At 42.8% G+C, this 27,821-nt stretch overlaps 2 protein-coding genes across 2 annotated transcripts in view; one reads left to right on the top strand and one right to left on the bottom strand.

The window, feature by feature from the left end:
- The window catches only part of Ubxn4 (UBX domain protein 4), a 45,714-nt gene extending 38,366 nt beyond the window's left edge, over nucleotides 1-7,348 (top strand). Inside the window, exons 11-13 of the mRNA XM_048345763.1 lie at nucleotides 948-1,079; nucleotides 2,950-3,149; nucleotides 5,436-7,348. Of these exons, the coding sequence (XP_048201720.1) occupies nucleotides 948-1,079; nucleotides 2,950-3,149; nucleotides 5,436-5,574 (471 nt within the window). The 3' untranslated portion in view covers nucleotides 5,575-7,348. The remainder of the gene's footprint in view (nucleotides 1-947; nucleotides 1,080-2,949; nucleotides 3,150-5,435) is intronic.
- A 3,660-nt stretch (nucleotides 7,349-11,008) lies between these two features.
- Nucleotides 11,009-27,821, bottom strand: part of Lct (lactase) — a 60,431-nt gene continuing 43,618 nt past the window's right edge. Inside the window, exons 10-17 of the mRNA XM_048345553.1 lie at nucleotides 24,706-24,996; nucleotides 24,154-24,352; nucleotides 23,031-23,233; nucleotides 19,063-19,172; nucleotides 15,255-15,389; nucleotides 13,262-13,485; nucleotides 12,366-12,596; nucleotides 11,009-11,613 (exon numbers count right to left, since the gene is read on the bottom strand). Coding sequence (XP_048201510.1) covers nucleotides 11,396-11,613; nucleotides 12,366-12,596; nucleotides 13,262-13,485; nucleotides 15,255-15,389; nucleotides 19,063-19,172; nucleotides 23,031-23,233; nucleotides 24,154-24,352; nucleotides 24,706-24,996 — 1,611 coding nt within the window. The 3' untranslated portion in view covers nucleotides 11,009-11,395. The remainder of the gene's footprint in view (nucleotides 11,614-12,365; nucleotides 12,597-13,261; nucleotides 13,486-15,254; nucleotides 15,390-19,062; nucleotides 19,173-23,030; nucleotides 23,234-24,153; nucleotides 24,353-24,705; nucleotides 24,997-27,821) is intronic.

Genomic DNA, 27,821 nt, shown 5'->3' with positions numbered 1-27,821 from the left:
AATTCTGGGCCTAGGTGCTGTCCCTGAGCTGTGCCACTTCAGCCACAGCACCACTTCCGGTTTCCTGGTGATTGGAGATAAGAGTCTCATGGACTTTCCTGTCTAGACTTGCTTTGAACAGCGATCCTCATATCTCGGCCCCCTGAGGAGCTAGGATTATAGGCCTGAGCTACCAGTGCCTGGCTATAATCATCATTTTTATCCTGAGCATTTATATCACTTCTTGAAACTATATTCTTTCTATTTTGTGGTCATTGTAGATTTACAAAAGTTGTTTTTTGTTGTTGTTGTTGTTTTGCCAGTCCTGGGCCTTGGACTCAGGGCCTGAGCACTGTCCCTGGCTTCCTTTTGCTCAAGGCTAGCACTTCTGCCACTTGAGCCACAGCGCCACTTCTGGTCGTTTTCTGTATATGTGGTGCTGGGGAATTGAACCCAGGGCCTCCATGTATACGAGGCAAGCTCTCTTGCCACTAGGCCATATCCCCAGCCCCACAAAAATTGTTAAGAACTACTTTGACCCAGGTGCCAGTGACTCACACCTGTAATCCTAGCTAATCAGGAGGCCGAGATCTGAGGATTGTGGTTCGAAACCAGCATGAGCAGGCAAGTCTGTGAGACTTATCTCCAGTAAACTTCAAAAAAGCTAGAAGTGGAGTTGAGGATCAAGTGGGGCAACATTAGCCTTGAGCAAAAGAAGCTCAGGAATAATGAATAGACCCTGTGTTCAAGCTCCAAGACTCTCACACACACACACACACAAAATAACCAGCTACCCTCCCCCCAAATAAATAACCAACAATGTGGAAATAATTGATTTTCAGCTTATTTTGGAAAGTAAGTTAATTCAGTTTATATTTAACTTTAAAGAAAAGCAATTTTGGATGCATGTTATCTAATGTCCTACTTCTAAAACACCTTTAAAAGATTTTAAACTTGTTTTCTTACAGACTGTTGGCAATACTTATGGTAATTTTTCACTAGCAACCATGTTTCCCAGGAGGGAATTTACCAAAGAAGATTACAAAAGAAAATTACTGGATTTGGAACTTGCTCCAAGTGCTTCAGTGGTACTGTTACCAGTATGTATTTGCATTTTTTTCTGCTTTTACATTATGCTAATTGTTCTTCTCTCAATCATTTGTTAAAATTAGAAGGTGTACTGTGAATAAATCCAGATTATTGAAAAATTAGGCCAATTCATTGTCCATTTATTCTGTTTTATGTATTTGTATTGCTAATATTCTTAGGGAACACTACGTGAAATTTTCAACATTTTTTCTTACCTACTTTTACCAACCACTGGTAGAAAGTAAGGTAGTGATTTACTGTATACATTTAATGTCATTTACTTCTATTAGGACTCTTGCTTTACACATTTAAAAATATTTGAACAAAAATAGTGTTAGTTTTTACATGATATCCTTTTGTTCATCCTTTTGTTGATTCATGATCAAAGATTTTAATATTACTACAGACACTGACAGTTTTACCTCATACCTCTGATGTGAGTATTTGATTGTTTGTTTTTTTGTTTTTTTGGCCAGTCCTGGGGCTTGGACTCAGGGCCTGAGCACTGTCCCTGGCTTCTTCTTGCTCAAGGCTAGCACTCTGCCTCTTGAGCCACAGTGCCACTTCTGGCCATTTTCTGTATATGTGGTGCTGGGGAATTGAACTCAGGGCCTCATGTATACGAGGCAAGCACTCTTGCCAGTAGGCCATATCCCCAGCCCCTGATGTGCGTATTTGAAACAGATTAATAACAAAAAGTTTATTCAGGGGCTTGGAATGTGGCTTAGTGATAGAGTGCTTGCCTAGCATACATGAAGCCCTGGGTTTGATTCCTCAGCACCACTTATACAGAAAAATACTGAAGGGGCTGGGAATATGGCCTAGTGGAACAATGCTCGTCTCCTATACATGAAGCCCTGGGTTCGATTCCTCAGTACCACATATATAGAAAAAAGCCAGAAGTGGCACTGTGGCTCAAGTGGCAGAGTGCTAGCTTTGAGCAAAAAGAAGCCAGGGACAGTGCTCAGGCCCTGAGTTCAAGCACCAGGACTGGCAAAATCAAAACAAAACAAAACAGAAAAATACAGAAGGGGCACTGTGGCTCAAGTGGTAGAATGCTAGCCTTGAGCAAAAGAAGCTCAAGGACTGTGTTCAAGTCCCAGGACTGGCAAAAAAAAAAAAAAAGACAGAAAAGAAGTACGTTTTGCTCTCTGATTTAGAAAAGTAGGTTCAGAAAGTGTAGATGGTGCCAAAGTCCCATCTTAAGTGTCAAAGCTAGGATTAGAGCCTGAATTTTGCATGGTTTTCCCCACAATAAATTAGAGCATCCACCCTGCAAAAGAAAAAAAAAAATTATGATAGGATTTCATTGTATTCAGTAGCATTTGAAGCCTTTATCAGCAAGAAAGCCTTTTCTTGTCAGAGATGTTTCATTGTACACATTTTTTTTTTCCTAATTCTTTGAGTTCTCTGGGTCCCAGTGGCTCACACCTATAATCCTATCTACCCAGGTGGCTAAATTCTGAGGAAAATGCTTTTGAACCAGGCTTTGACCAGCCCAGGCAGGAAAGTCATGAGACTCTCCAGTTAAACCACTAGAAAACCAGAAGTAGCATTGTATTTCAAAGTGGTAGATTGCTATCCTTAAGCTTAGGGACAGCACTCAGGCTCTAAGTCCAATTCCCACGACTCAAAAATAGTAATAATTCCTTGATTTATTCACCAATAAACACCAGCTCATTATAATTACTTTTAAGGGGAAGGAGCACTTCCAGGAGCTTCTAAAAGTTTTATATACACTCAGAAAACAGCAAAGACAATTTTACCCTCTTGCAGCAAACTAAAGCTAGTAGCACCTTTTGTAGATAAAACTGTGTCTGGAATGTTGAATGTGATGATTGGGCTGATGTTGTCTTTACCTGGGTTATTTTTAATTTCTAGGCAGGACGGCCGACTACATCTGTTGTACACTCTTCTAGTGGAGATATTTGGACATTATTGGGGACAGTACTTTATCCATTCCTTGCCATCTGGAGATTGATTAGCAATTTCTTATTTAGTAATCCTCCTGCACGGACTTCAGCAAGAGCAGCATCACCCGAACCTTTAAACCCTGCATCGTCTAGCAAATCAGAAAAAAGGTATCTAGGTGTTTGTTTTTTTTTGCATAATGTAAAATATTCAGATAATGTAAAGTGTTTTGGGTTTGTTTTTAGTGAAAAATAGTGTTCATGGGTACTTTGCCTTTTGTCCTTCCCAGTCAATCCCTTGAATGTTCTGGAAGCTCATTACTTGAGTTTTCACAGCCAGCTTTCTAAAAGCAACTTTACTTCTGCTTTTTTGTTGTTGTTGTTTTTAAGTGATAGTTAAGACACTTGAACTCAGGGCCCTCAGCTCTCACTCACCTTTTTTGCTGGCTCATGGCTGGTGCCCTACTCCTTAAGCTACACCTCCACTTGTGGCTTTTTGCTGCTTAATAGAGGTAAGAGTCTCAGATTTATCTGCCCCGGCTGGTTTAATTCTCAGATCTCTGCTTCTTAAGTACCTAGGATTATATGCATGAGCCATGGGCACCTGGCTTTACTTCTGGTTTTATTTTTGAAAATTATTTCAACTATTGAATTTTCCATATCTCAGTAATCAAGATTTTTTTCCTACTATGTAATTTGTTTTAAATTTTGTGAACCTTGTATTGCCTGGGACCACTAATTGTATATGGTCTTGCATAATTTATTTAGAGGAATTGTGCCTAAATGATTTTTTCGGGGGGGGGGGGTGCCTCTACTGGGGCTTGAACTCTTAGGTCCTAGGTGCTATCTCTTAGCTTTTCCTCTCAAGGCTGAATCTTTTAGATAAATCTCTTGGATTTACCTGCCCAGGTTGGCTTCAGACTGTAATCCTCAAATCTCGGCCTTCTAAGTAGCTAGGACTTACAGTCATGAGCCACCTGGCTTATGCCCAAATAATTTTAAGCCTGGTTGTTCTTTGATGTAAATAGGCTGACAGTCTTGACTATGGTATTCAGAGAAGGACCAGGTTGAGAAATCTAGATCTTCCCTTGAGAATGGTGCCTCTGATGGAGGTGTGTTTCAGGAGCCCAGGGGCAGGTGGATTTGAGGTCAGGCTGAACCACACAATAAGACTCTATCTCAAAAAATGCAAAAAAGAGATGGTGACTCCATTCGGTAAATATTTTGAAATAATCTTTCAATCAAGAGGTCCTACTTTTATCCATGATCAAAGATTTGAATATTACTATACACACTGACAGTTTTAGCTCAGACCTCTGATGTGCATATTTGAAACAGGTTAACAAAAAGTATTATTCTAGAAGGTGCGATTATAACAAATTATTACCTTTTAACAAATAATTGCATAATTTATTACACATTTGACTTGGATAAACATTTTAATAGGCATTATAGCAAATATATCCACCCTAGGTGATAAATATTAAAACACCTTTGCCTGTGTCTAATGTCAGTATGAAGATACCTAATTTGGTGTTCTACCGATTTCTGTGTATGGTGAATTTACAGAAATACTGTGATTGGATTGACTTGGCCTTGAGTTATTTCTTGACTTTCGGGCAACAAGGCCAATAAGGAAGATGAGGGTAATTTTCCAATCCTAGAATGGCATTCAGGGCTGGCAGGGATATGGCCTAGTGGCAAGAGTGCCTGCCTCATATACATGAGGCCCTGGGTTCGATTCCCCAGCACCACATATACAGAAAATGGCCAGAAGTGGCGCTGTGGCTCAAGTGGCAGAGTGCTAGCCTTGAGCAAAAAGAAGCCAGGGACAGTGCTCAGGCCCTGAGTCCAAGCCCTAGGACTGGCAAAAAAAAAAACAAAAACATAAAGGTAGAATGGCATTCAAATTAGGCCATTTTTTTCTTTACTTTTTTCTTTTTCTTTTTTTAATTTTTTTAAAATTTTTGGTAGTTCATGGGACTTGAACTAAAGGCCTGGGTGCTTTCCCTGAGCTTTTTTGCTCAAGGCTAGTGCATAAACACTTGAGACACAGCCTCAGTCCTGGCTTTTTAGTCGTTAATTGTAGATGAGAGTCACAGATTTTCTTTCCCTGGCTGGTTTTGAACCACTATCTTTACATCTTAGCCTCCTGAGTAGCTAGGATTACAGGTGTGAACCATGTATGCCCAACTGTTAAATGTATTTCTAAAAGACTTTTTTTTTTTCTTCAAGGCAGGAGTAGTAGCTGAAGTCATGAGTGAAAAAGCTGAGCAAGAACATGAGGCCCTCAATTACAGCTCCAATTCCATTAGTAGATACAGTTATCTCCCATAGACTTCTTTACATTGGAGTTAAAAATAAAATATATTAATAGAAGTTTGAAGGGATAGGTTTGTTACACTATTTATATTATTGTTTTCATTTTATGTCATCTTGTATCTTCTTTTATATTAGGGAACCGGTCAGAAAAAGAGTGCTGGAGAAACGAGGGGAAGACTTTAAAAAGGAGGGGAAGATATATAGATTGAGGACTCAAGATGATGGTGAAGATGAAAACAACACTTGGAATGGAAATTCTACTCAGCAGATGTAGTGCAATAAGTACAATATGTCAATGATCATTTTTTTCTCTTATGATTTAATTCAACTAAAATTCTACTGGAGAAGTGGGTCTGCATTGTTTTCCAACTTACGTATAAAGGGTTTCTTTATTCCTGCTTTATGGCTGTAGGTTAAAGTTGTTTAACTCAGAAACATCAAGACAAAATGATTGGCTGCTAGGTTGAATGACCAACTGCTAGAAATCTAAAAAATTAAAAGATTTGCCACAGCCTCCATCAGCTTTTTAATTATTTTCATAGATCTTTTGCCATGTGCTCTCACGTGACATGTTTTGTTTAGAATACTTTTTGCTTTAAGATTCCACACAAAGTAAAGCTAGGTCACTAACTTCAATCTTAGAGAATTTTAACTAGCCAATCAGATGATAACAGGTTTAACATTTTTTGTCCCTTTTCATCAGCTGCAAGTAAAGTCTTGTAGTTTTTCATCTAAACTGAATAAAAATTTTCCAAAGATCAGAACACTCTTATTTTTGCTGTAAGCATCTTTTGTTGTACAGGGAAGGCTTTGATGATGTCACGCATCAGAGTTTTTCCCCACAGTCCTCTCTGAAGCTGTCTCAGCAACATAGCTGGTTACTCTTCTTTACATATCTCTAGACAAGAACCATTTCTGATACATGGTGATTCCACATTACTCTCTCTCTTAGACCAGTGAGACATTTTGTTTGCATAAGCTTTGATCTTTGTCTTCATCTCATGCAAAATGGATAAAAAGTACTAATCTACAACTCATTTTTTTCTCTCACCTTTGTACTAAAGGTTTGTACTCAGCAATCACAATTCTGTGACCTAAAGTACCTGTGGTATAGAATGAAGATATATCTTTACTCATTTGGTTATTGTTAACAACTTGAAAGATATTCTGAATCTGATCACTTGCTACTTTATGCATATTTTTGACACTAAACTAATAATGTTTTAAAGGGAAGTATGGATGTAGAGTCTGTGTTTAGATTGTATTTAGTGTAAGAGGAATCTGACTATTTTGTAACAGGAAAACCTTTTCTCAGAAACCTTTGTTTTTCATATAAAGTGACTTTTAAAAATAAAAGTCATTGATTGCAAGGAGCCAGTGAGACAGGTAGTGCTGTTAGTAGGAATGGAAACAATCTTTCTGAAAAATATGGTCAGAAACTAAATATTTCATACTCTTTGGTGCAATAAACTTTTTCTAAGGAATGATCATAGTGCAGACAGAGTTGAGGTAATAAACATATTAAGTGTATTTATGTTACTTAAAAACTGGATACAACTAAATGCTTCTATCGAAGTAATTTTGGTGCAGAAAAATGGTACAATACTAATTTAGTATGTTTACTTATATGTTGGGGAAGACGCAGGATGCAGAGATGTAGGTACAATATGATCTCAGCCTTGTAAATATATATGTATAGCTAGAGCGGTGTCATAATATATATGTAAAGAAAGAAAAAAACAGCAAAACATTAATGGTAAGAGTGGTTATATGTGATCGTAGTTTCTTTTTTTATACCCTTAAATGTTTCCAATCTTTTACAGTGATCTTTCCATAATTTGAAGAGTAAGTTTGAAAAAGAAATTCTTTAATAAGCTTCTATTTAAAGTTATCTTAAAAACTGCAGCAATATGTGATTTAAAGTCATACCCAGGACGGTTGGATGTGAGTATACTAATCAGTAACTATATTAGGAATATATTTTCCAAAAATGAGTACCTCACGTCAGTTTGTCTTGAAGAAAATAAAATAAAATCTTGGAAAATGTACAGTAAGGAATATTTCAAAATCTTTGCAGGGACGTCCTCCTCAATTTTATCTTTTAAAGTACACATGGTAAGAAATCCAAAATGGTATAGATAAGGACATATGAAAATGAAGCCTCTATCCTGGCCTCTTTCCTCAACTGCTTTTTCCCCCAGAAAAAAACCTCTATAACAGTTTCTTATGTAATTTTCAGAAAAGTTTTATGAATATATAAGCAAATATGTAATCTTTATTTTTAAATAAAAGGGATCATATATATATATACACACACAAAAATCATACTACCGTGGATCTTGCTTTTTCACTTAGTCTTGAAGATCTATGTCAACACATAGCTATCCCATTCTTCTGAATGGCTTAATTCAACTTCATGTGAGTGGTATTCATTCATTACATAAAAATAATTTGTTTAATGAGAAACTGCTCCAATGAACATACTTGAGGGCAAAGTATATTGTTGCAGTGAAAATGTACCTGTAGAATGTATTTTTTTTTTTTTTTTTTTTTTTTTTTGCCAGTCCTGGGCCTTGGACTCAGGGCCTGAGCACTGTCCCTGGCTTCTCTTTTGCTCAAGGCTAGCACTCTGCCACTTGAGTCACAGCGCCACTTCTGGCCGTTTTCTGTATATGTGATGCTGGGGAATCGAACCCAGGGCTTCAAGTATACGAGGCAAGCGCTCTTGCCACTAGGCCATATCCCCAGCCCTGTAGAATGTATTTGTATAAATTACTAGGTTAAATGATATGTATAGGTTATGAAAGATAGTAAGTTGGTTCCTTTAGAAAGGGTGAAGCTGGGTGGTAGTGGCCTACTGGCTCACATCTATAATCCTAGCTACTGCACTCAATCCAATACTTGGTTATCTTGTCTCCCTCCTCCCACCCCCATTCCCCACCCCTCCCTGACCCTATCCAGGGCCTAGATACTGTCCCTAAGCTTGTTTTGCTCAACATTAGTGCTCTACCGCAGCACCACTTCCAGATTTCCAGATTCCAGCTTCCCTTCCCTCTCCCCCCCCCACCCCACCCCCCCCCCCCCCGGTCCTAGGGCTTGGACTCGGCCTGGACACTGTTTCTGAGCTCCTTTTGTTCAGGACTAGCACTCTCTACCACTTGAGCCACAGCACCACTTCCAGCTTTTTTCTGTTTATGTGGTACTGAGGATTCAAACCTAGAGCTTTATGTATGCTAGGCATACTACCACCAAGCCACATTTTCAGCCCAACTTCTACCTGTTTCTGAGTGGTTTATTGAAGGTAAAAGTCTCACAGCGTTCCTGCCTGAGCTGCTAGGATCTCACCCTCCTGAGTCATAGAGTTATAGGCCTGAGCCACCAGCAAATACTTTATCTTGTGATGAATCCATAGTTGGTAATCTCACCTAATATTTCTTTCTTTAAGGTTTGTGGGTCCTGATCTATCTCATAAATCTTTTTCCCACTTAAAAATCTAGTACCCCACTTTAATATCCAAGAAAGGTTCTGGCTACCTCCCATGCCTATGGCTAAATTGGCAACTACTAGTTAAGGGGACATGCGTGTCTGTCCTATCTAATTTGGCCTGCTATCTTTGCCTTGAACTTCCTTCTCATACATAGTAGGAGCTATGTCTACTTTCTATTAGTGATTTTGCTATTTCTTTACTAGCATACAACTTTACCTAGCTTTATAATCTGCTTCAATATTCTTTCTTTTTTGCCCCAGATTTATTCTGACTCTTCTCCAAAAAATATTATTTTGAATTTCTGGATTGACAGCATTTGATCTTCATTAAGAAATGTCTTTAGGGCTGGAACATGGCCTAGTAGTAGAGTGCTTGCCTCATATACATGAAGCCCCGGGGTTCGATTCCTCAGCATCACATATATAGAAAAGGCCAGAAGTGGGGCTATGGCTCAAGTGGTAGAGTGCTAGCCTTGAGCAAAAAGAAGCCAGGGACAGTGCTCAGGCCCTGAGTTCAAGGCCCAGGACTGGCAAAAAAAAAAAAAAAAGGAACAAGAAAAAAAGAAATGTCTTTAGCCAGGCACTAGTGGCTCATGCCTGAAATCCTAGCTACTCAGGAGGCTGTGATCTGAGGATCGCAATTCAAAATCAGCCTGGGCAGAAAAGTGTCCATGAGACTCTTACATCCAATTAAACACTCAGAAACAGGTAGTGCTGTGATTCCATTGGTGGAGCACCAGTCGTGAGCACAAAGAGGCTCAGGACAGCACCCAGGCCCTGAGTTCAAGCCCCATAACCCAAACAAAGTCTTTAATATCAGTTTGAACTCTCCTCATTGGACAAACTTTTCTTATGAATTGCAAAAAATAAATTTTACATCATATATTCCAAGCTACTACCAGGTTGAGAATTACAGCAGTGAAGTATCTGAATTATACATATAACTCAGTTAATGAACACCAGCCACAAATACTTGCATGCTGGTGTAAGTGGTGCTGGGCATTGTAGTAGTTAGGACCAAGCTTAAGCTACCATGCCTGGCTCCCTGCCATTTGTTGTATTTTTTTGTTTTGGGTTTTGTTTTGTTTTTTATGCCAATCCTGGCACTTAATCTCGGCCTGGACACTGTTCTTGAGCTTTTTTTGTTCAAGGCTAGTGTTCTATCGCTTAAGCCAGTGCTCAACTTCCAGGTTTTTGGTGGCTAATTGGAAACAAGAGTCTCCCCTGCCCAGGCTGGCTTCAAACTATAATCCTCGGCTGGGAATATGGCTTAGCTGTAGAGTGCTAGACTTGCATGCATGAAAACCTGGATTTGATTCCTCAGCACCACATAAACAGAAAAGGCCAGAAGTGGCGATGTGGTGCAAGTGGTAGAGTGCTAGCTTTGAGTAAAAAGGAAGCCAAGGACATTGCTCAGGCCCTAAGTCCAAGCCCCAGGACTGGCAAAAAAATAAAGTGTAACCCTCAAGGCTCAGCCTCCTGAGTAGCTAGGATTACAGTTGTGAGCCACCAGTGCACAGCAGGATTTCTACTTACTGATTTTAAAAAAGGTTTTCCCAGATACCTAGAAACAATAAATGATGCTGGTGCCAATGGCTCATGCCTGTAATCCTAGTTACTCAGGAGGCTGAGATCTAAGGATTTTGGTTCATAGCCAGCCTGGGCAGGAACGTCCATGAGATTCTCCAGTTAACCACCAGAAAACCGGAAGTGGCTCAAGTGGTTGAGCGCTAGCTAGCTTTGAGCTGAAGAACTCAGGGACAGCACCCAGGCCTAGAATTCAAATCTCACCACCAAACAAAAGGAAAAAGAAACAAACAACATATGGAACAAGTAAGTGTTAAATGTTTGATAGTTAAAGGTATAGGCAAAGTAAATAACAGTAGCAAAGACATAGTGGAACTTCAAATACTGTATCTGAAGCTCAGAGCTACCACAGATGGGAAAAGAAGGAAGGAAACAGGCTGATCTGAGCCTTGAAGCCTATCAGTATTGGGAAAGCAAAGGACATAAAAGATAGCAGTAGAGATGTTTGAAGCTAGGGAATAGTGGACCAAAGGCCATCTCTTTTTGTAGGTTTTGGTGGTCCAGGAAAAATAAGCAGAAAGTCTTGGTCTAGTTTGAAAAGATTACAAATTCAAATGACTTCTGTGATTTACTAAGTTGTTAAACCTACTTCTTAGTAAGAAGCCAAAGAAGATTAGACACTGATTTTTTTTTAAATTTTATTTGACATAGTACTGATTTTATTTTCTGAAAGTCATGGCATGAGGCAAGAAGGAAGGTTGAAAAGGAGACAGATGACGTTGTAGTTCAACTATTTCTTCAAATTAAAAGCATTTCTCTGGGTTTTTTTCTGCATTAAAAACTCTGAAACAACAGCTTTGTTAAGTTCAATTAAGTGATCAGTTACTGGGCCCGTTTAGTATCTGGACATTTCCATAAGAGACCCTTGCCCTAATGGACTTCCAATACTGAAGCTATTTCCTATTTAATGAACAACTCAAACTCCTTCAACATGGACAGAGTTTAGGATTCAATTTTGATGATAACAAAGGCAGTTACAAAGACTAGGCCACTTCGAAGACCTTGAAGAGGTAATAAACTTGTTAGAAGGCAGAAATAGTACTCAATTCCTGTTGGCTTGGTTGTGTTTTCCTTTGTTTGGAATGCTTGAAGTACTTGAATGATAGAATTGCCAGAGCACAGACTCCAAGAAGTAGAAGAGAAAAGAGTACATACAGAGCTGTCTGTGCTTTTGTGGTGCCGAGTCTTAACCCCAGGAAGTGCACCTCTTCTTTCACAGGGCTGGTGGTTGGTTCAGCATCTAGAGTGGGAATAGAGGACAGTTCATGCTCCTATGCTGATTTAGTTACCAGATCACTGGAGCGCTTTGGTCTGGGGAGTACAAGTACCTGACACCTACGTGGACAGAGCAAGTTCACTGCTAACATACTTACCCATCACCCTCAGAATAGACTCTCTGAAGACTGAATCTGTTTTATACTTTAGACATCTAATCTACAATGGATAATTGTTTAAATTTGCATAGTGACTTATACTTTTTCAGCACTTTCATCTGGTCTGCATATTTGCCCTGAGCACTTGTTGGAGGTTAGGACTGGAAGAAGAATCTAGTTCTGTTCCTTCCTACACTTGTACTCCAGTTCCTAGGTCTAATTAGTTATGAGTATCCTTTGTTTTTTGTTTTTTTGGTGTTTTTTTGCCAGTCCTGGGCCTTGGACTCAGGGCCTGAGCACTGTCCCTGGCTTCTCTTTGCTCAAGGCTAGCACTTTGCCACTTGAGCCACAGTGCCACTTCTGGCCGTTTACTACATATGTGGTGCTGGGGAATCGAACCCAGGGCTTCATGTATACGAAGCAAGCACTCTTGCCACTAGGCCATATTCCCAGCCCTGAGTATCCTTTGTTTCACCCTAGACATGTTTGGAGCACTCAAATAAATCTTGGCTAAATGAAAGAAGGCCACAGAGGAAGGCAGCAAACTAGAGGAGGATAGGCTGGAAAAGGCCCTTTTACTCATCCTTTGGTTTTGGTCCCTCCCAGAGACACCTCTCACCTTCTAGCTGTTGGAGGCAAGGATGAGGTCCTGCTGCAGGATCAGGGAAACCATTGCACCGGACTATAGAGGCATAGAACTTGGCTGATGCTTTGGGGATCCTTGGCAGGGAAACGTCAGTGAAGTTCACAAAATGCAAACCAAACCTCTCTGCAAAGCCTGTGGCCCATTCAAAATTGTCCATCACACTCCAAACCGTGTATCCTCGAAGGTCCACTTTATCCTGCACAGCTATACAAGCAAAGACTTGGTTAGCTCTCCTTACCTCAGCAAAAACCCCTCTGCTGGGCTGCACACAGCTTGCAGATAGAGCTTAGGCTGCATCTCATAAAGACCTGCTCCTTCCTTTGCATGACTGCAGGTGGGTCATCCTTGGCAGAGCTGCAGAGCTAGCATTTTTCCAGAAAGGTTCAGCCCTCAATGGAGTATGAGTGCACCAAGCCATCTATTCTCTATCACAGAACATTGGTTTGCATCAAGGCATTGGCATGTCAATTTTCCTTCCTACATGAAAGTTGTAGCTCTCAGAAACTACTTTAATTCAAGTAGGAATTCCTGTTTCCTTAGCTAATGTGGCTTATACTCAATCCCTTTACACTCTATCCCATCCAGTTAAGAGTAGAACCCAAGGTCACAAAATTTTGCCTGAGGAACAAAAGCACCTATCCAGACACCCATCCAGCCAATTCCTCCCGCCCTATTGAGAAGGGCACTACCTTGCAGACAACAGACAACTCTGGCTTGGTTTGCTTGCTCATTGTATATCTAGGCCCCCAGCCCCAAAGAAAGGCTTATAAGCTACTTTCTGTTTCAGTGGTTCAGGTTGCAGTGCTACCCTCCTATGGACACAGGCAGTGTTTCTCACAGTAAACAGAGAGCTAGGGCCACCATCTTACCTTTAAGAGCCTCGTTGATATAACCACGGAGATAGTAGATCCTGGCAGTGTCATTGAGATCTGCTTCTCCCCGTTGGGATACTCCATTCTCTGTGACATAAATTGGAGGGTTGTTGTATTCTTCCTTCAACCAATTCAGGATCTTCCTGAAGCCAAAAGGTGTCATCTTCAGCCAGAAAGAGCCAGAGTTTGGCCAAGAGCGGTCTGAGATGGAGGCAACTCCTCTACAAGTTCAAAAACCAAAGTTTAGATCTTGTAAATTCTAAGATGCCATTGACACGTTAGGTTTTCTTTAGACTTAAGGGTCATACTAAAATCAAAAGAATCAGATTGCCTCAGAATCTTCACTCCTACTCATTTCCTCATGCTGATGTAACTTTGGACTCAGTCTCTCCATTCTTTGATCTCCCCACCTGTGTAGAGGAGTGCTGTCATTTCCTGAGCCTCACCTTCCATGGGTTTTTGCATAGGTGTCCTATCACACTAATGTGAAAACCCTGCACATCCTCAACTCCCACCTTCCAAAGGGATGCAAGTACTGTGAAGAGATTGGACCCCCACCTCACCTATGTCTAGAAAATGCCACAAGTGATGTCACAGGCACACATACTTGGGCCCTCTTTTTTATTTTTTGGTGTTGCTACTGGAGCTTGAAAGGGCATTTCACTCTTGCCTGACTTTTTTCCCTCAGTTACTCTTACTGCTTAATCCATCCTCCACTTCTGGCTTTTTGCTGGTTAATGGAAATAGGGTGTCATGGACTCGTCTGCCCAATCTAACTTCAAACCATGATCACCAGATCTCAGCTCTCTCAGTTGGTATTACAAGTGTAAGCCACAGTGCATGATTTGGGGCCCTCCTTCATGTGGTGACAGGCAGTGGATGCACACTGGTACTTGCCTTAAATGTCTTTTTATGGGGGGGGTTGGGCCTTGAACTCAGGGCCCGGGTGCCTGTCTCTGAGCTCTTTTTTGCTCAAGGATAAGTGCTCCACTTCTGGTTTGGGGGTGTATTGGAGATGAGTCTCATGGGGACTTTTCTGCCTGGGCTGGCTTCAAACCTTGATATTCAGATCTCAGCATCCTGAGTATCTAGGATTACAGGGGTGAGCCACTGGTTCCTGGTGCTTTGTCTTAAGGCCTCAACCCCTCTCCAGCAATGGACAAGGAGAGGAAGACTGTTTCTGCCAGAGAAGCAGCTACTGATGGAGGACAGAAAGCTGAGATATAACCCAAAACCACATCTCTAACACAGACTAGCCACTTAAATGATTACACTATACCCTTGGGTAATATTTTGCTTTTGTCAGAATCTGGTTTCTCTTACTGGAACTGAATGTGGCCATTTCATAAGCTAGTTGATATAGGAAGACCTCAGGCACCAAGAGAGCCAGAATATGCAGAGGGGCGTGACTGACACAACAGTGTCCAAGGATGCTTGTTGAAGAGGAGCACAATTATATTTATTGTAATAAATTACAGATAATATATACAGGGTAGACATGTGGCTTAACAGTAGAGCATCTGCCTTGCAATTTGCAAGGCTAGGTTCAAACCCCTGTATTGGTCCCCACCAATAAAGAGATAAATGTTCCTCTCATATAACTTCAGTTACCACATACTATGTATGAGAAATCTATATATAATAAATACAACAAATATTAATTATTTGCATAATGTAATGGTTTGGCTTTCGCCTTGAAGAAGAATCTAATGCTACTTGTCTAGAATCTGAGAATTGAGACAAATTTGGGTGGGAAAAAAAGGAAAACTTTCTTGAAAACATTTTAAAACAAAGCACATCTGTCTCAAGGGCAGCTCCTAGGAAGCCTTAGCATCTTGCGATGTTCAACTGGTACAGGTTTTGAGGTCTCAGTTTACAAGCAAACCCTGGCATATATGGCTCCAGGACACCCTTTATCAGAGGCTGGGCAGGCCTCTGAGTTCAAGCTGGACTAAAAACACCTTTGTGTCGTGCCCATTGGCAGACTTACCTGTCTGCATCATAGGAAGAGATAGAAGGGTGATAGTTGAGATTGTAGGCCAAGACTGTGGTGTAGTGGTTAAATCCAAAAAAGTCATAGGTGCCATTAATCTTTTTCTTCTCCATGTCTGTAAACTCAGGGAGCCTAGGTCGAAGGAACCATTAAGGGTAAAGAGTTTTAGGAAGAATCATTTGTTGAATATTGGGGGGCGGGGGGACAGAGCCAGGGAGCACTCTAAGCTCAAGAGCTGCCAGGAAGGAAAGACCTTTCAGGTAGTGTCGGAAACAACTGAGACTCCTCGTGCACCCAACCTCCTTTCCCTGTTTCCCTTAAGGAGCCACTTCACCTGATGGCGAAATGAAACATTTCCCTTTTATAACTCTACCATAGGGACTGAGACGCTAACACATACACACACTTTATGTCTTCTAACATTAGCATACACATTCAACCATTTTTGTTGTTGTCATTGCCAGTTCTGGGCTTTGAACTTGGCCTGGGTGCCCTCCCTGAGTTTTTGTGCCCAAGGTTAGCTCTACCACTTGAGCCACAGCACCATTTCCAGCTTTTTCTGAGTAGTTGATTGGAAATAAGAGTCTGACTGGGACTTTTCCTGCCTGGTCTGGCTTTGATAATCTTCAGATCTCAGCCTCATGAGTAGCTAGGATGAACCACCAATGCCTGGCTATGCGACTCCTCTCCAATTAGCCACCAGAAAACAAAGTAGAGCTGTGGCTCAAAGTGGTAGAGTGCTAGTCTTGAGCACAAAAGCTCAGGGACAGTGCTGAGGCCCTGAGTTCAAGCCTCACAACCAACAGCAATAAGGTATGTCTGAGGTATACCTTGAGACTACTCCTTTGTGTTCCTAGGAGGACCTTCCACATTTTTTGTTCAATAGGACTTTATAATTTTTATTTTCTGGTACTGGACTCGGGGCCTTTAGCTTGCTAGTTACGTTTATACTACTTGAGCTATACCTCTAGCCCATTTTGCCTTAGTCATTTTTTAGATAAAGTATCATTTGGACCATGATCCTACTACATACACATTCCCAGTAATTAGGATTACCACAATGCCTGGCTTGTTCGTTGAGCTATAGTCTTACTAACTTTTTGGTGGGGCTGGGGTTAAACTATATTGCTCCCAGTTTCTGCCTCCTGAACAGATAGGATTACAGGCCAGAGCAAACCATTCCTGGCCTGTCAATGGACCTTTATATAAAACATGATAAACATATACCTGCCACAGCATGTACAAGCTCCTTTCTGCCAAATCCTAACTGTACCTGCTTCTTGTTTAGATGTTGCTCAGTGTTGCCCTACGTAGGTCCTGATACCTTCCTTTGGACTGAAATGTCAATTCTACTGTCAGAAGCATCAACACCTTCCTTTCCTGGGGTTTCATTGTCAAATCCCAGCTCAGAATCCTTCTGGGTTCATGAAATGTATATCTACCCAGTTCATCCTGATCTCATCTTCTGAATTTTCTCCCTATTAAGAAACTAGGGAAGTATTTTGAGCTGGTCTGTCAGCAACTAAAATCAAGACATGAGACGTTTTCCTCTAATCACAAACACCTGCTCAGTTAAGTGGTATTTGATGGACCAAAATACTCACTCGCTTACTGGAGACCTGAATTGGCATAGCAGATATTTAGGCTTCTATTCGTAGGTCAGGACTGTAAGTTGAAACTGGAGTTTGAACCCTTAAAGCTGGGCTTTTATAGGGGAGTTTAGGTGAAAGACTCCTAGGCTATGTTAGAACAATACTTGTTCATCTCCCCTGCATCAAGTCATACAAAATAACAGAGCTTTTATGTTGTCATAGGCCAGAGACTTACATTGTACCCTTCCACACACCACATCTCAAATGCCAACTGCAGAATGTGAGCCAGGTGGCAGTGGCTCACACCTGTCATCCTAGTCACTCAGGAGGCTGAAATGTGAGGGTCATGGTTTGAAGCCAGCCTGGGCAGACAAATCTATGAGACCTCCAATTAACCAGAAAAATACCAGACTGGCTGTATGACTCAATTAGTAGTATGAGCAAAAAACTCCAACTTGGGGGCTGGGGATATAGCCTAGTGGCAAGAATGCCTGCTTCATATACATGAGGCCCTGGGTTTGATTCCCCAGCACCACATATACAGAAAAAGCCAGAAGTGGTGCTGTGGCTCAAGAGGTAGAGTGCTAGCCTTGAGCAAAAAGAAGCCAGGGACAGTGCTCAGGCCCTGAGTCCAAGCCCAGGACTGGCCAAAAACAAACAAACAAAAAAAAACAAACTCCAGCTTGGGTTCCATGTGGCACACATGAGCGTGCGTGAGTATGCACACCACACACACACACACACACACACACTGATCTCTGGAGGCAAACAGCTTGGTTTCAACCCCCACTGCACACTTAATAACTGGGTTTTGTTTTTGTTCTCCTGTTTATTCATCTTTTTTTTTTTGTTTTTTTTGTTTTTTTTTTGGCCAGTCCTGGGCCTTGGACTCAGGGCCTGAGCACTGTCCCTGGCTTCCTTTTGCTCAAGGCTAGCACTCTGCCACGTGAGCCACAGCGCCGCTTCTGGCCGTTTTCTGTATATGTGGTGCTGGGGAATCGAACCTAGGGCCTCGTGTATCCGAGGCAGGCACTCTTGCCACTAGGCTATATCCCCAGCCCCCTGTTTATTCATCTTTAAATAAAAGTACCAATGGGCTTTTGGCAGTTGATTGGAATTAGTAAATTTCTACTTTGTTGATGGTACATTCTTGCTTCACCAGATGTACACAAGATATAAATACACACAATTTACAAAAAAAATGGCTTCTGTACATTTTAAAGTAATGATAATGGTAATAACAAAAACACTTAGGGCTGAAAATATGGCCTAGTGGCAAGAGTGCTTGCCTCATATACATGAAGCCCTAGGTTCGATTCCCCAGCACCACCTATATAGAAAACGGCCAGAAGTGGCGCTGTGGCTCAAGTGGCAGAGTGCTAGCCTTGAGCAAAAAGAAGCCAGGGACAGTGCTCAGGCCCTGAGTCTAAGACCCAGGACTTGCCAAAAAAAAACAAACAAAAAAAAACAACCAACAACAACAAAAGTCACTTAATATCTCAAAACAATACCAATGGGAGATTGAGAAATTATAGCTTTCTTTTTCTTTCTTTTGGTGCTAGTACTGGGGCTTGAACATAGGGCCTGAGCACTGTCCCTGGCTTCCTTTTGCTCAAGGCTAGCACTCTACCACTTGAGCCACAGCACCACTTCCAGCCTTTTCTGTTTATGTGGTGTTGAGGAATCAAACCCAGGACTTCATGCATGTGAGGCAAGAACTCTACAGCCAAGCCACATTCCCAGCCCCATCCTTGAGCTTTTCACTCAAGGCTAGGGATGATTGGAGACAAGATTCTGATAGACTTTCCTGACCTGGCTAGCTTTGAACTGTGATTCTGAAGATCTCAGCCTCCTGAGTGCTAGGATTATAGGCATAAACCACCAGCTGATTGCAGCTTTTGATGTTATTTTCTTAACTGGGTTGGGTTGACTGGGCCTCAAAGGTGCTGCCTGCTTAAACATATGTGCCTGTCAGTCCCCAGCTGCTGTATACGTTGACTCCTAATGGAATGAAGAAGGATAGAATGTGCTAGGGGAAGTAGTGGGCAGCGGGTACCCTGGGGGGAAGATATCCTGGCTATTTTGAATTATAAACATGGCAATAACAACTTCCCTTAGCATCACACAAAATCCTCCCAGCAAACAAAGAAGATTATGTACTTGAGACATACCCCTCAGCCTCTATGTGCTTACCGCTGGGCACAGGACCTTACCGAGACCTGTTGAGGCCTGCAGCCAGGCTCCTTTCACTGATCCGTTTCTTCATCATCTCGGGATAATCTCCATTCTTGAAAATAGGATGTGCAAACCAGCCTGCAATAAACTGCAAAAAGAAGGGTGGGGTGGGACAGTCATTACTGTTGGGTACACCAAGGGACAGCAAGCAACATCCCTGTTCCCAAGTCACTGCCTCAGAACCTCTGTTTCTTTTCTCCAACCCTCAAAGGTAGCTGTGCTCTCCCCTGTGGCTGCACAGGTGCCCATAGGTCTTCCCAGCTTTATCATTTGCTTGGGTGCAGCAGAACCCCCAGGGATTGTGACGAGGGATTGTGACCACTGTCTCTCCACAAGTGCTTCCTGCTGCCCTTAGGAAGGTCTGACAGCAGACAGACACTAGAGCCTCTAGGCTGATTCCTCCTCTCACCACAGAGCAGCTATTCTGGTCCTTTTCTCATCAAAGTGCCTGAAGAGGAAACATCCTGGGGAGCTTTCCTGCTGCCTAGATGGCTTAGAGGCTTAGAGCTCTAGGGTTGGGAGCTATTCAACTCCTTTTTGCAGGGAAGAATATTGAGGATCAAACCTAAGGTTTCAAGCATGCTACCACTGAGCCCCACAGCCCCAAAGCCTATTTCTTTAAAGAGGACAAGGCTATCCTTATTTTCAGGAAGATCATACACAGCATCCAAATACATGAAACTTGAGAGGCTTTGTTGTTCTCTTCAGGCTGATACCTAGAATGTAGGTGAAGCCCTCTACTCACAGGTAAGCCTTGGTGTTGAGGTCCTTTACCCCCAGCACTCTCCTGGATGTGATTCCTCCCTGAATAAACCGAGACTGCGTGAAACCTTCTCCCGAGCCGCCTGATTGTCCTCTGGCAAAGGGGGGGGGAGGGGGCTGGGCATGGGCAGTTCATGACTCTACCTTGTCTTGGCCCCATGGGGTATGCTCCCCGCCTCTCACGCTGGCCAGGAGAGTGCTGGGGGCAAAAGACCCCAACACCTTGGAGCGCATGTAACCATGGTAAAGTTTTAAATGCACTGTAACAAACTGGAGCCCATAGCCAGTGTCCCAGCTATTAAGGAGGCTGAGATCCAGAAGACGACTGTGATTAAAAGCCAGCCTGGGAAGAAGTCTGTGAGACTCTCATCTCCAAAAATAAGCATCAAAAAGCAGAGCTGGTGGCTGGGAATATGGCCTAGTGGCAAGAGTGCTTGCCTCCTACACATGAGGCTCTAGGTTCGATTCCCCAGCACCACATATATGGAAAACGGCCAGAAGGGGCGCTGTGGCTCAGGTGGCAGAGTGCTAGCCTTGAGCGGGAAGAAGCCAGGGACAGTGCTCAGGCCCTGAGTCCAAGGCCCAGGACTGGCCAAAAAAAAAAAGCAGAGCTGGTGGTGTGGCTCTAGTAGTAGAGTGCCTGCTGAGGCAAGCAAACCGAGTTCAAACTCCAGTGCTGGTGGCTCCTGTCTGTAATCCTAGCTGCTGGTTTCCAATCCAGCCTGGGCAGAAAAGTTCCTGAGATTCTTCTCCACAATTAAGTAACAAAAAGCTGAAAGGAGAGGCGTGGCTCAAGTGATAGAGTGCCAACTTTGAGTGAAAAAGCCAAGTGAGAGCAGGCAGCCCAGAGTTCAGGGCCCAGGACTCACACATACAGGCAAATCAGGCATCTTTTTTTTTTTTTTTTTTTTTGGCCAGTCCTGGGCCTTGGACTCAGGGCCTGAGCACTGTCCCTGGCTTCTTCCCGCTCAAGGCTAGCACTCTGCCACCTGAGCCACAGCGCCCCTTCTGGCCGTTTTCTGTATATGTGGTGCTGGGGAATCGAACCTAGGGCCTCGTGTATCCGAGGCAGGCACTCTTGCCACTAGGCTATATCCCCAGCCCAAATCAGGCATCTTTACTGAAACCTTTTCAAAGAGATATGTCCATCGTAGTTCTGGACTGTAGTATCACAGTTTCCCAACAAATGGCTCAAACTAATCATACTACAGTCTAACATTACTTTCATTTTGATTTCGGGGATTTACAATATAAAATGAAGGATGCATTAGGGCCACCTTTATCGAGATCTCTTGTGAAGAATTTCACAAATCAAGATCCTTTGTGTTTCCCCAAGAAAGTCAAAGTACCAATCTGCAAACTATATAGAACCAAATATGGGTACTAATCTGAAGGATGGAGCACTTTTCCGTGTTTGCTTTTCTCTCTTGCCAAAACATGCTTGGTTACTCCTTCAGAAGTGACAGCAGGATCAAGGGCAAGGGCTATTTTCTCTCTCTCCTCTCTCCTCGTTTCTCTCCTCACTCCCCTCTTCTTTCTCTGTCTTCTGTCCTTCCCTCACGCTGATGCTCTGACAGTTGAGCCACACCTTGACTTCCAGCCTTTTGCTGTTTAATTGGAGATAAGATTTGTCTGTGGGGGCTGGCTTTGAACTGTGAACCTCAGATCTCAGCCTCCCAAGTAGGTAGGATTACAAGTGTGAGCCACCAGTACTTCAGCTCATGCCCTTGTTTAAACTCAAGAAATTAGCAAATTGGGCACTAGCAGCATCACAGAATTTACTGTCCCTGGCTTGTTTTTGCTCCAGGGTAGCACTCTGCCACTTGAGCCACAGCACCACTTCTGGCCATTTTCTATATATGTGGTGCTGAGGAATCGAACCCACCGCTTCATGGATACGAGGCAAGCACTCTTGCCACTAGGCCATATTCCCAGCCCCAGTATCACAGAATTTAAAATCTACAATTAAAGGAAATCTTGTCATGGAGTTTGAAGAATACAAGCTTGCAAGCAAGCGTGCGTGAAGTCTGGCTTTATAGCCCTATAGACAAAGCAGAGATGGAAGAGTTGGGAGTAGTTAGCTTCAAACCATTGTTTCATCCAATGAGGACTGCATGGACAAAAATATTTCTTTAAGACTTAAGAGATAGGGCTGGGAATATGGCCTAGTGGCAAGAGTGCTTGCCTCCTACATATGAAGCTCTCGGTTCGATTCCCCAGCACCACATATATGGAAAACGGCCAGAAGGGGCGCTGTGGCTCAGGTGGCAGAGTGCTAGCCTTGAGCGGGAAGAAGCCAGGGATGGTGCTCAGGCCCTGAGCCCAAGGCCCAGGACTGGCCAAAAAAAAAAAAAGACTTAAGAGAAAATGTAATAAAGTTATCCCTCTAAGGAATGATCTAATCCCTTATATGACCTTTTGTCACAAGCACATAGGGCATCACCTAATCACCTAAGGTAAGACATCTCTGGTTCACAGATGAAAAACCTAAGGTTGAACAAACAAGTTAGGTTTTCCTAAACTCACAGGATAGGTAATCTCAACACTTGAGCCTACATCCTAAATTGTTGGGGTCAGCTGTGCCTTTAAGAGGCCACAGCTGGCTTGGCCCATCCCCTCTTCTTCCCCCTGCTCCTGGAGCGAGCACGTGTGCAATGGCGGGGGAACCCCAGAAACCTAATCCTTGGGGGACTGGGCCTCCGTCCACAAGGGAAGTCCCCTGACATCACTTGACGGATAGCTCTTGTGGCCAATCTGTTGTCCCTCTCCTGTGCCCGCCTTTGGGGTATATCTTTGTGGCTTCTCATTTGATATCTTTGTGGCTTCTCATTTGAATAAATTAGAATCGTCCCAGAGACGGTCTCCGAGACCACCACACGCCGGTGTCTTCCTTGGGCTGGCGAGCAAGGGGGTCTCGCAACCACAGGCGAACCGAGGCTAATCCGGGACCCCGCTTCCGCGTCTAATCCCTACCGGCCAGGGAGGCGGGGGAGGGGGGGGAATGTGAGAGAGTGAGTATGGATCCCAGACAGAAGAGATAGATAAGCCCAGGACCCTCCCCACGTGGATGGGGAGGGATAGCGTGAAGCCCGACACTAAATTTTTTATTTTCAGTCTAATTCTACTCTCATTAGATCATGACAAGAGAGGAAGACAGAATAAACAGTACAGAAGAAAAACAGACCTGAACATATCTCCTGGCTGCCTCCACGTCTCCCTGGTTGGAGGGGTCCCTGGGCTCAGCCCAGTCACTGCTGATGGTGATGGAGATGATGCCACCTTGATGGGCCCGGTATTTGTCATTGTACAGGTGCCAGGCCTCAGCGTGGGCCTTAATTAAGTTGTGGCCAACAATGTAGGGAGCAGTGCCAGGCCTGAAAGAGATTCCTGGAAATAGACATATGGATGTCAACAGAAAATGAATGTCCCGTCTGTTTGTGGGAAACAGACCTTTTAGGTTCTTTCTCAGCAGTGCTGGGAGCTTGTGAGAAGGAAATGCATGTAGGGCAAGCCACCTGCTGACACTTCTCCAAAAAATGACTCCTGTGTCTCAAGAAAAATGTCCACACAATACTTTTCACCTCAGAGCTTAAGGACCCCACCGTGGAAGTTAATGCAGATAAACACTTGTTAGAAAATACTATGGGGAGTAGAACTGCCTAAACCAAATTGGCAACCTGGACCCACAGGAGATGCACACATCACCATAGCTCTGTCCATTTTGACAAACAGTCATGATGACGACTCACAGGTAGACCACAGGAAAGAAACTGGACAGTCTCCAAGGGTCAAAGACAATAAATGTCCACAATCCCTTCATCAAAGCTCTGTCAGGTGAGTTTTAGAAAGAAATGTTGTACTTTAGAAAAGTATTCACTTGTATAAAACACCCATTATGCATCACCCCAGCAGAGCCAGTTCAGCTCTCCATAGTCCCACACAGTCATTCCTGCAGTTTTCAGCATGGGAAACAAGATCAGATTTTATCTCCAGTTCATACCTATAGGATTTAGAAATTGTGACAACAGACTGTGGGCCTGTAGAGATTGAAAAACTGTCCTTTCCTATACCAATATGTTCACATGCTTGATCTTTCCTGAGGCAGAGACAGAGCAAAATAATAAGTCCTTGAGGTGCTCAAATATGAGATGAAAAAGGAAACCTCTGAACTGTGTGTAAGGGACAGGGTTTCTGAGGCTCTGCCATGGGGCTATTTTGGCCACTCCCTCTTGTGCCATAATAAGAATGTTATCATAATAAGAATGGTATGTTCCAAAAAGCTGGCCAATCAGGCCTGGGGCCTTTACCTGGAGCTGCTATCCCAAGGCCATAGCCATTGTAAGCAATGACATAGGGCTCATTCAGCGTGATCCAAAACTTCACCTTGTCTCCCAGCCTCTGAAAGATCACATCTGCATACTCTTTAAATCGCTGCACAATGGTCTCGTTTTCCCAGCCTCCCATATCCTGGAGTGCCTGGGGCAGGTCCCAGTGGTACAGGGTCACCTGTGACAAAGACAGATGAGCAGATCTGTCAGTCATGCTTTCAAAGGGAAGCACTGAGTGAGATGGGCCAGCACAAAGTGCTACTAAACCTGAAGGGAGATTACAGCTCAGAGTTTTGATTTTTTGAGAGAGGGAGTTAAGTTTCTTCTAAGAGAGGGAACTGGATGGCTGGGGTCAAGATTAGGAAGAAAATCTTCCATGCACCAGATGGATTTATGAACCAGTTGGATTTGGGAATAATTAAAAACAATTAAGCTCCCTCGCTGACATGTGCTGGGAAGCTTAGGGTGCTCCTCAGCTTTGATGCCTCCCACAAGAGGACTTTCAAAAGCTTGGCCAGGGCCTGCCCTTACCTGGGGTGCAATGTTGGCGGCCAGCAGTGCATCAATGAAACGCACGTAGTAGCTCAGGCCCGCTTCATTGATATACTTGGTGGTTCCATCAGGGAGGACTCGAGACCAGGAGATGGAAAAGCGATAGTGGGATACACCTAGGTTCTGCAGAGCTACCACATCCTCAGCAATCTTGTGATAACTGTCACAGGCCACATCTCCAGTGTCATCATTTTCCACTCTCAGGGGTGTGTGAGAAAATGTGTCCCAAATACTAAGTCCTTTGCCATCTGCTCGCCATGCACCTTCAACCTCAAGACAAAACATGACTCATTAGGCCATTCAATGGCATATGCACAAATTCCTGTCTCGATCAGAAAGTCCCAAGTTAGGACATTTCTCCTTCTCCAGCCCATCCTCCCTCTGGTTTTTGAACCAATGATACACACGCAGTACTGTACCACCGCATCATGAACTGTTGCACTGGCTGAGCGGCTTCCTACAAGACCTGTGTGTGCTCTAAGAACTATCCTTCACCTAAGTGTCCCAGAAGTTACTACAGCAAAGTTTGGTGTATGCCAGGTACTCACTATAGGTTTGAGTGAACAATTTCATGCCTCTCTACCATCCCTAAACACACAGCCAAACACACAAACTGCAAAATTCTAGGTGTGGAGGCAGAATTTCTACTTTGTAAATATGACACTGTTTCTGTACCTCCCTCCTTACCTCTTACTATACCTTGTGTGATCAACAAGAAAAATGTGTATAATAGTTGTAGGCAGTCTGAGGGGCACGATTTCTGCAAGCTACATTCAAGTTCTGAAACAAATATGGCGTGACACTATGTAACTGGGACAGCAAAGATGGTGCTGGCTTTCTAACCAAGGACACACATCCAAACAAGGCTGTAAAAAAATGGTACAGCCAGGGCTGGGAATATGGCCTAGTGGCAAAGTGCTCACCTCATATACATGAAGCCCTGGGTTCGATTCCTCAGTACCACATAAATAGAAAAAGGCTGAAGTGGCACTGTGGCTCAAGTGGTAGAGTGCTAGACTTGAGCAAAAAGAAATCAGGAACAGTGCTCAGGCCCTGAGTTCAAGCCCCAGGACTGCCAGAAAACAAAACAGAACAAATGGTACATCCAGACACAGCTGCTAGGTAAGCTGTATGTATGTATGTGCATACATACAATTCTACAATTCTTAGTTCTGTCCACTGGAGGGCTTAGAAGAAATGATATGAATGGAGCAGTGTACACACCCAAAATGCAGACCATTGTTTCTAAACATTTTGGCACTAAAAGGAGAAGGGCTCATTAGAGAAATGACAGGTTAAAGTTTGGAGATACAAAAAAAAAAAAAAAGCCTGCACCAATAAAAATTAGGAAAAAGACTAAAGAGTAGACCATGGCAAAAATATATAGGATCCATCTAAAATCCACTATTTCTGGTAAAATCTGGGACAATCTCCACATCTAAATAAATACTCATAAAAAGTAATCCACTGAACAAAAGAGGACTCTATAAGGCCATACCCATGATAAAAACATATGTATAATACACTAACTATAAACAAACAGGACAAAAGATGAAAATTGCCTTTCTCAACATTAGGAAATGTTCATGATGGGTTGGGAATGTGGCTTAGTCATAGAGTGCTTGCTTAGCACTCTATGCATGAAGTCCTGGGTTTGATTCCTCAGCACCACATAAACAGAAAAGGCTGAAAGTGGTGCTGTGCCTCAAGAGGTAGAGTGCTAGCATTGAGCAAAAGGAAGCCAGGAACAGTGTTCAGGCCCTGAGTCCAAGCCCGAGGACTGGCAGAAAAAAAAAAAGTTAATCATATCTGCCAGTAATGGAAATGCAAATAAAAACAACTCTGAAATACCACCTCACCCCAGTCAGAATGGCTAATATTCTAAATTCAGGTAACAAATGCTGGTAGGGATGGGGAGAAAGAGGAACCCTACTACACTGCTGGTAGGAATGTAATCTAATGCAGTCATTCTGGAAAGCAGTCTGGAGGTTCCTCAAAAAACAACCATAGGGCTGGGGATATGGCCTAGTGGCAAGAGCACTTGCCTCGTATACATGAAGCCCGGGGTTCAATTCCCCAGCACCACATATATAGAAAATGGCCACAAGTGGCGCTGTGGCTCAAGTGGTAGAGTGCTAGCCTTGAGCAAAAAGAAGCCAGGGACAGTGGTGCTCAGGCCCTGAGTCAAAGGCCCAGGACTGGCAAAAAAAAAAAAAAAAAAAAAAAAAAAAACTAACCATAGACATACCTAGGCATCTACCCTGAGCAATAAGAACTAGGATACAACAAGGACACCTGCACTTCCATGTTCATTGCTGCACTGTTCACAACAGCCAAGAAACTGAAACAACCCAGATGCCCCACTACAGATGAATGGATCCAAAAAATGTGGTAGATGGAAGTTTACACAGCCATCAGTAAAGATAAAATAGTGGCATTCACAGGAAAATGGATGGAACTAGGACAAATCATGTTCAGCAAGATAAGCCAAGATCAGAGGGACAAACAGTATGTGTACTCTCTGATATGCAGATGTTAGATTTAAAATGCAATGAGATATGACAAAGTAAACAGGACTCACGATAGCCATACACAGTGAGGCCAAAAGAGGACAGTCTTAGGAGAAAAGCACCAATTTCTAATACCCAAGCGCCTCTCCATATGTATATAAAATAATATACAGACTGAAAAGAACCCCAAAGATAAGGATAGAAAGGACCTGTTCTTAATCTGTCCTACTGTTTTTAGATAACTCTTTATTCTTTAGCTCATATATGGTGTATACATGTGTTCATCTGAGGAAAGGTGAAAAGAGGGCACAGAATCAGTGGAAAGCAGGTGAAAAAGTATGACAGAGGGGCCCATCAGCTTCCCTGGACATTGATGAAAGTGAACCAAGCAACTGAAGGATAGTGATGGGAAGGAGGGAATGAGAGAAAGCGGGAATGGCTGATACAAAGCAAAAGGAAAGAAACGTACATATCACCTGATATATGTTAGGTTAACCCTGCTGTATATCACCTCAAAAACAACATTAATAAAATAACAAAAAATTGTCTTTCTCTAGATTGTTACCTGATGCAAAAATGCTGGAA

This window comes from Perognathus longimembris, chromosome 4 (genome assembly GCF_023159225.1).
Source record: "Perognathus longimembris pacificus isolate PPM17 chromosome 4, ASM2315922v1, whole genome shotgun sequence".
NCBI lineage: Eukaryota > Metazoa > Chordata > Mammalia > Rodentia > Heteromyidae > Perognathus > Perognathus longimembris.
The sequence above is the reverse complement of the archived record's forward strand: the minus strand, read 5'-3'. Positions and strand labels throughout refer to the sequence as shown.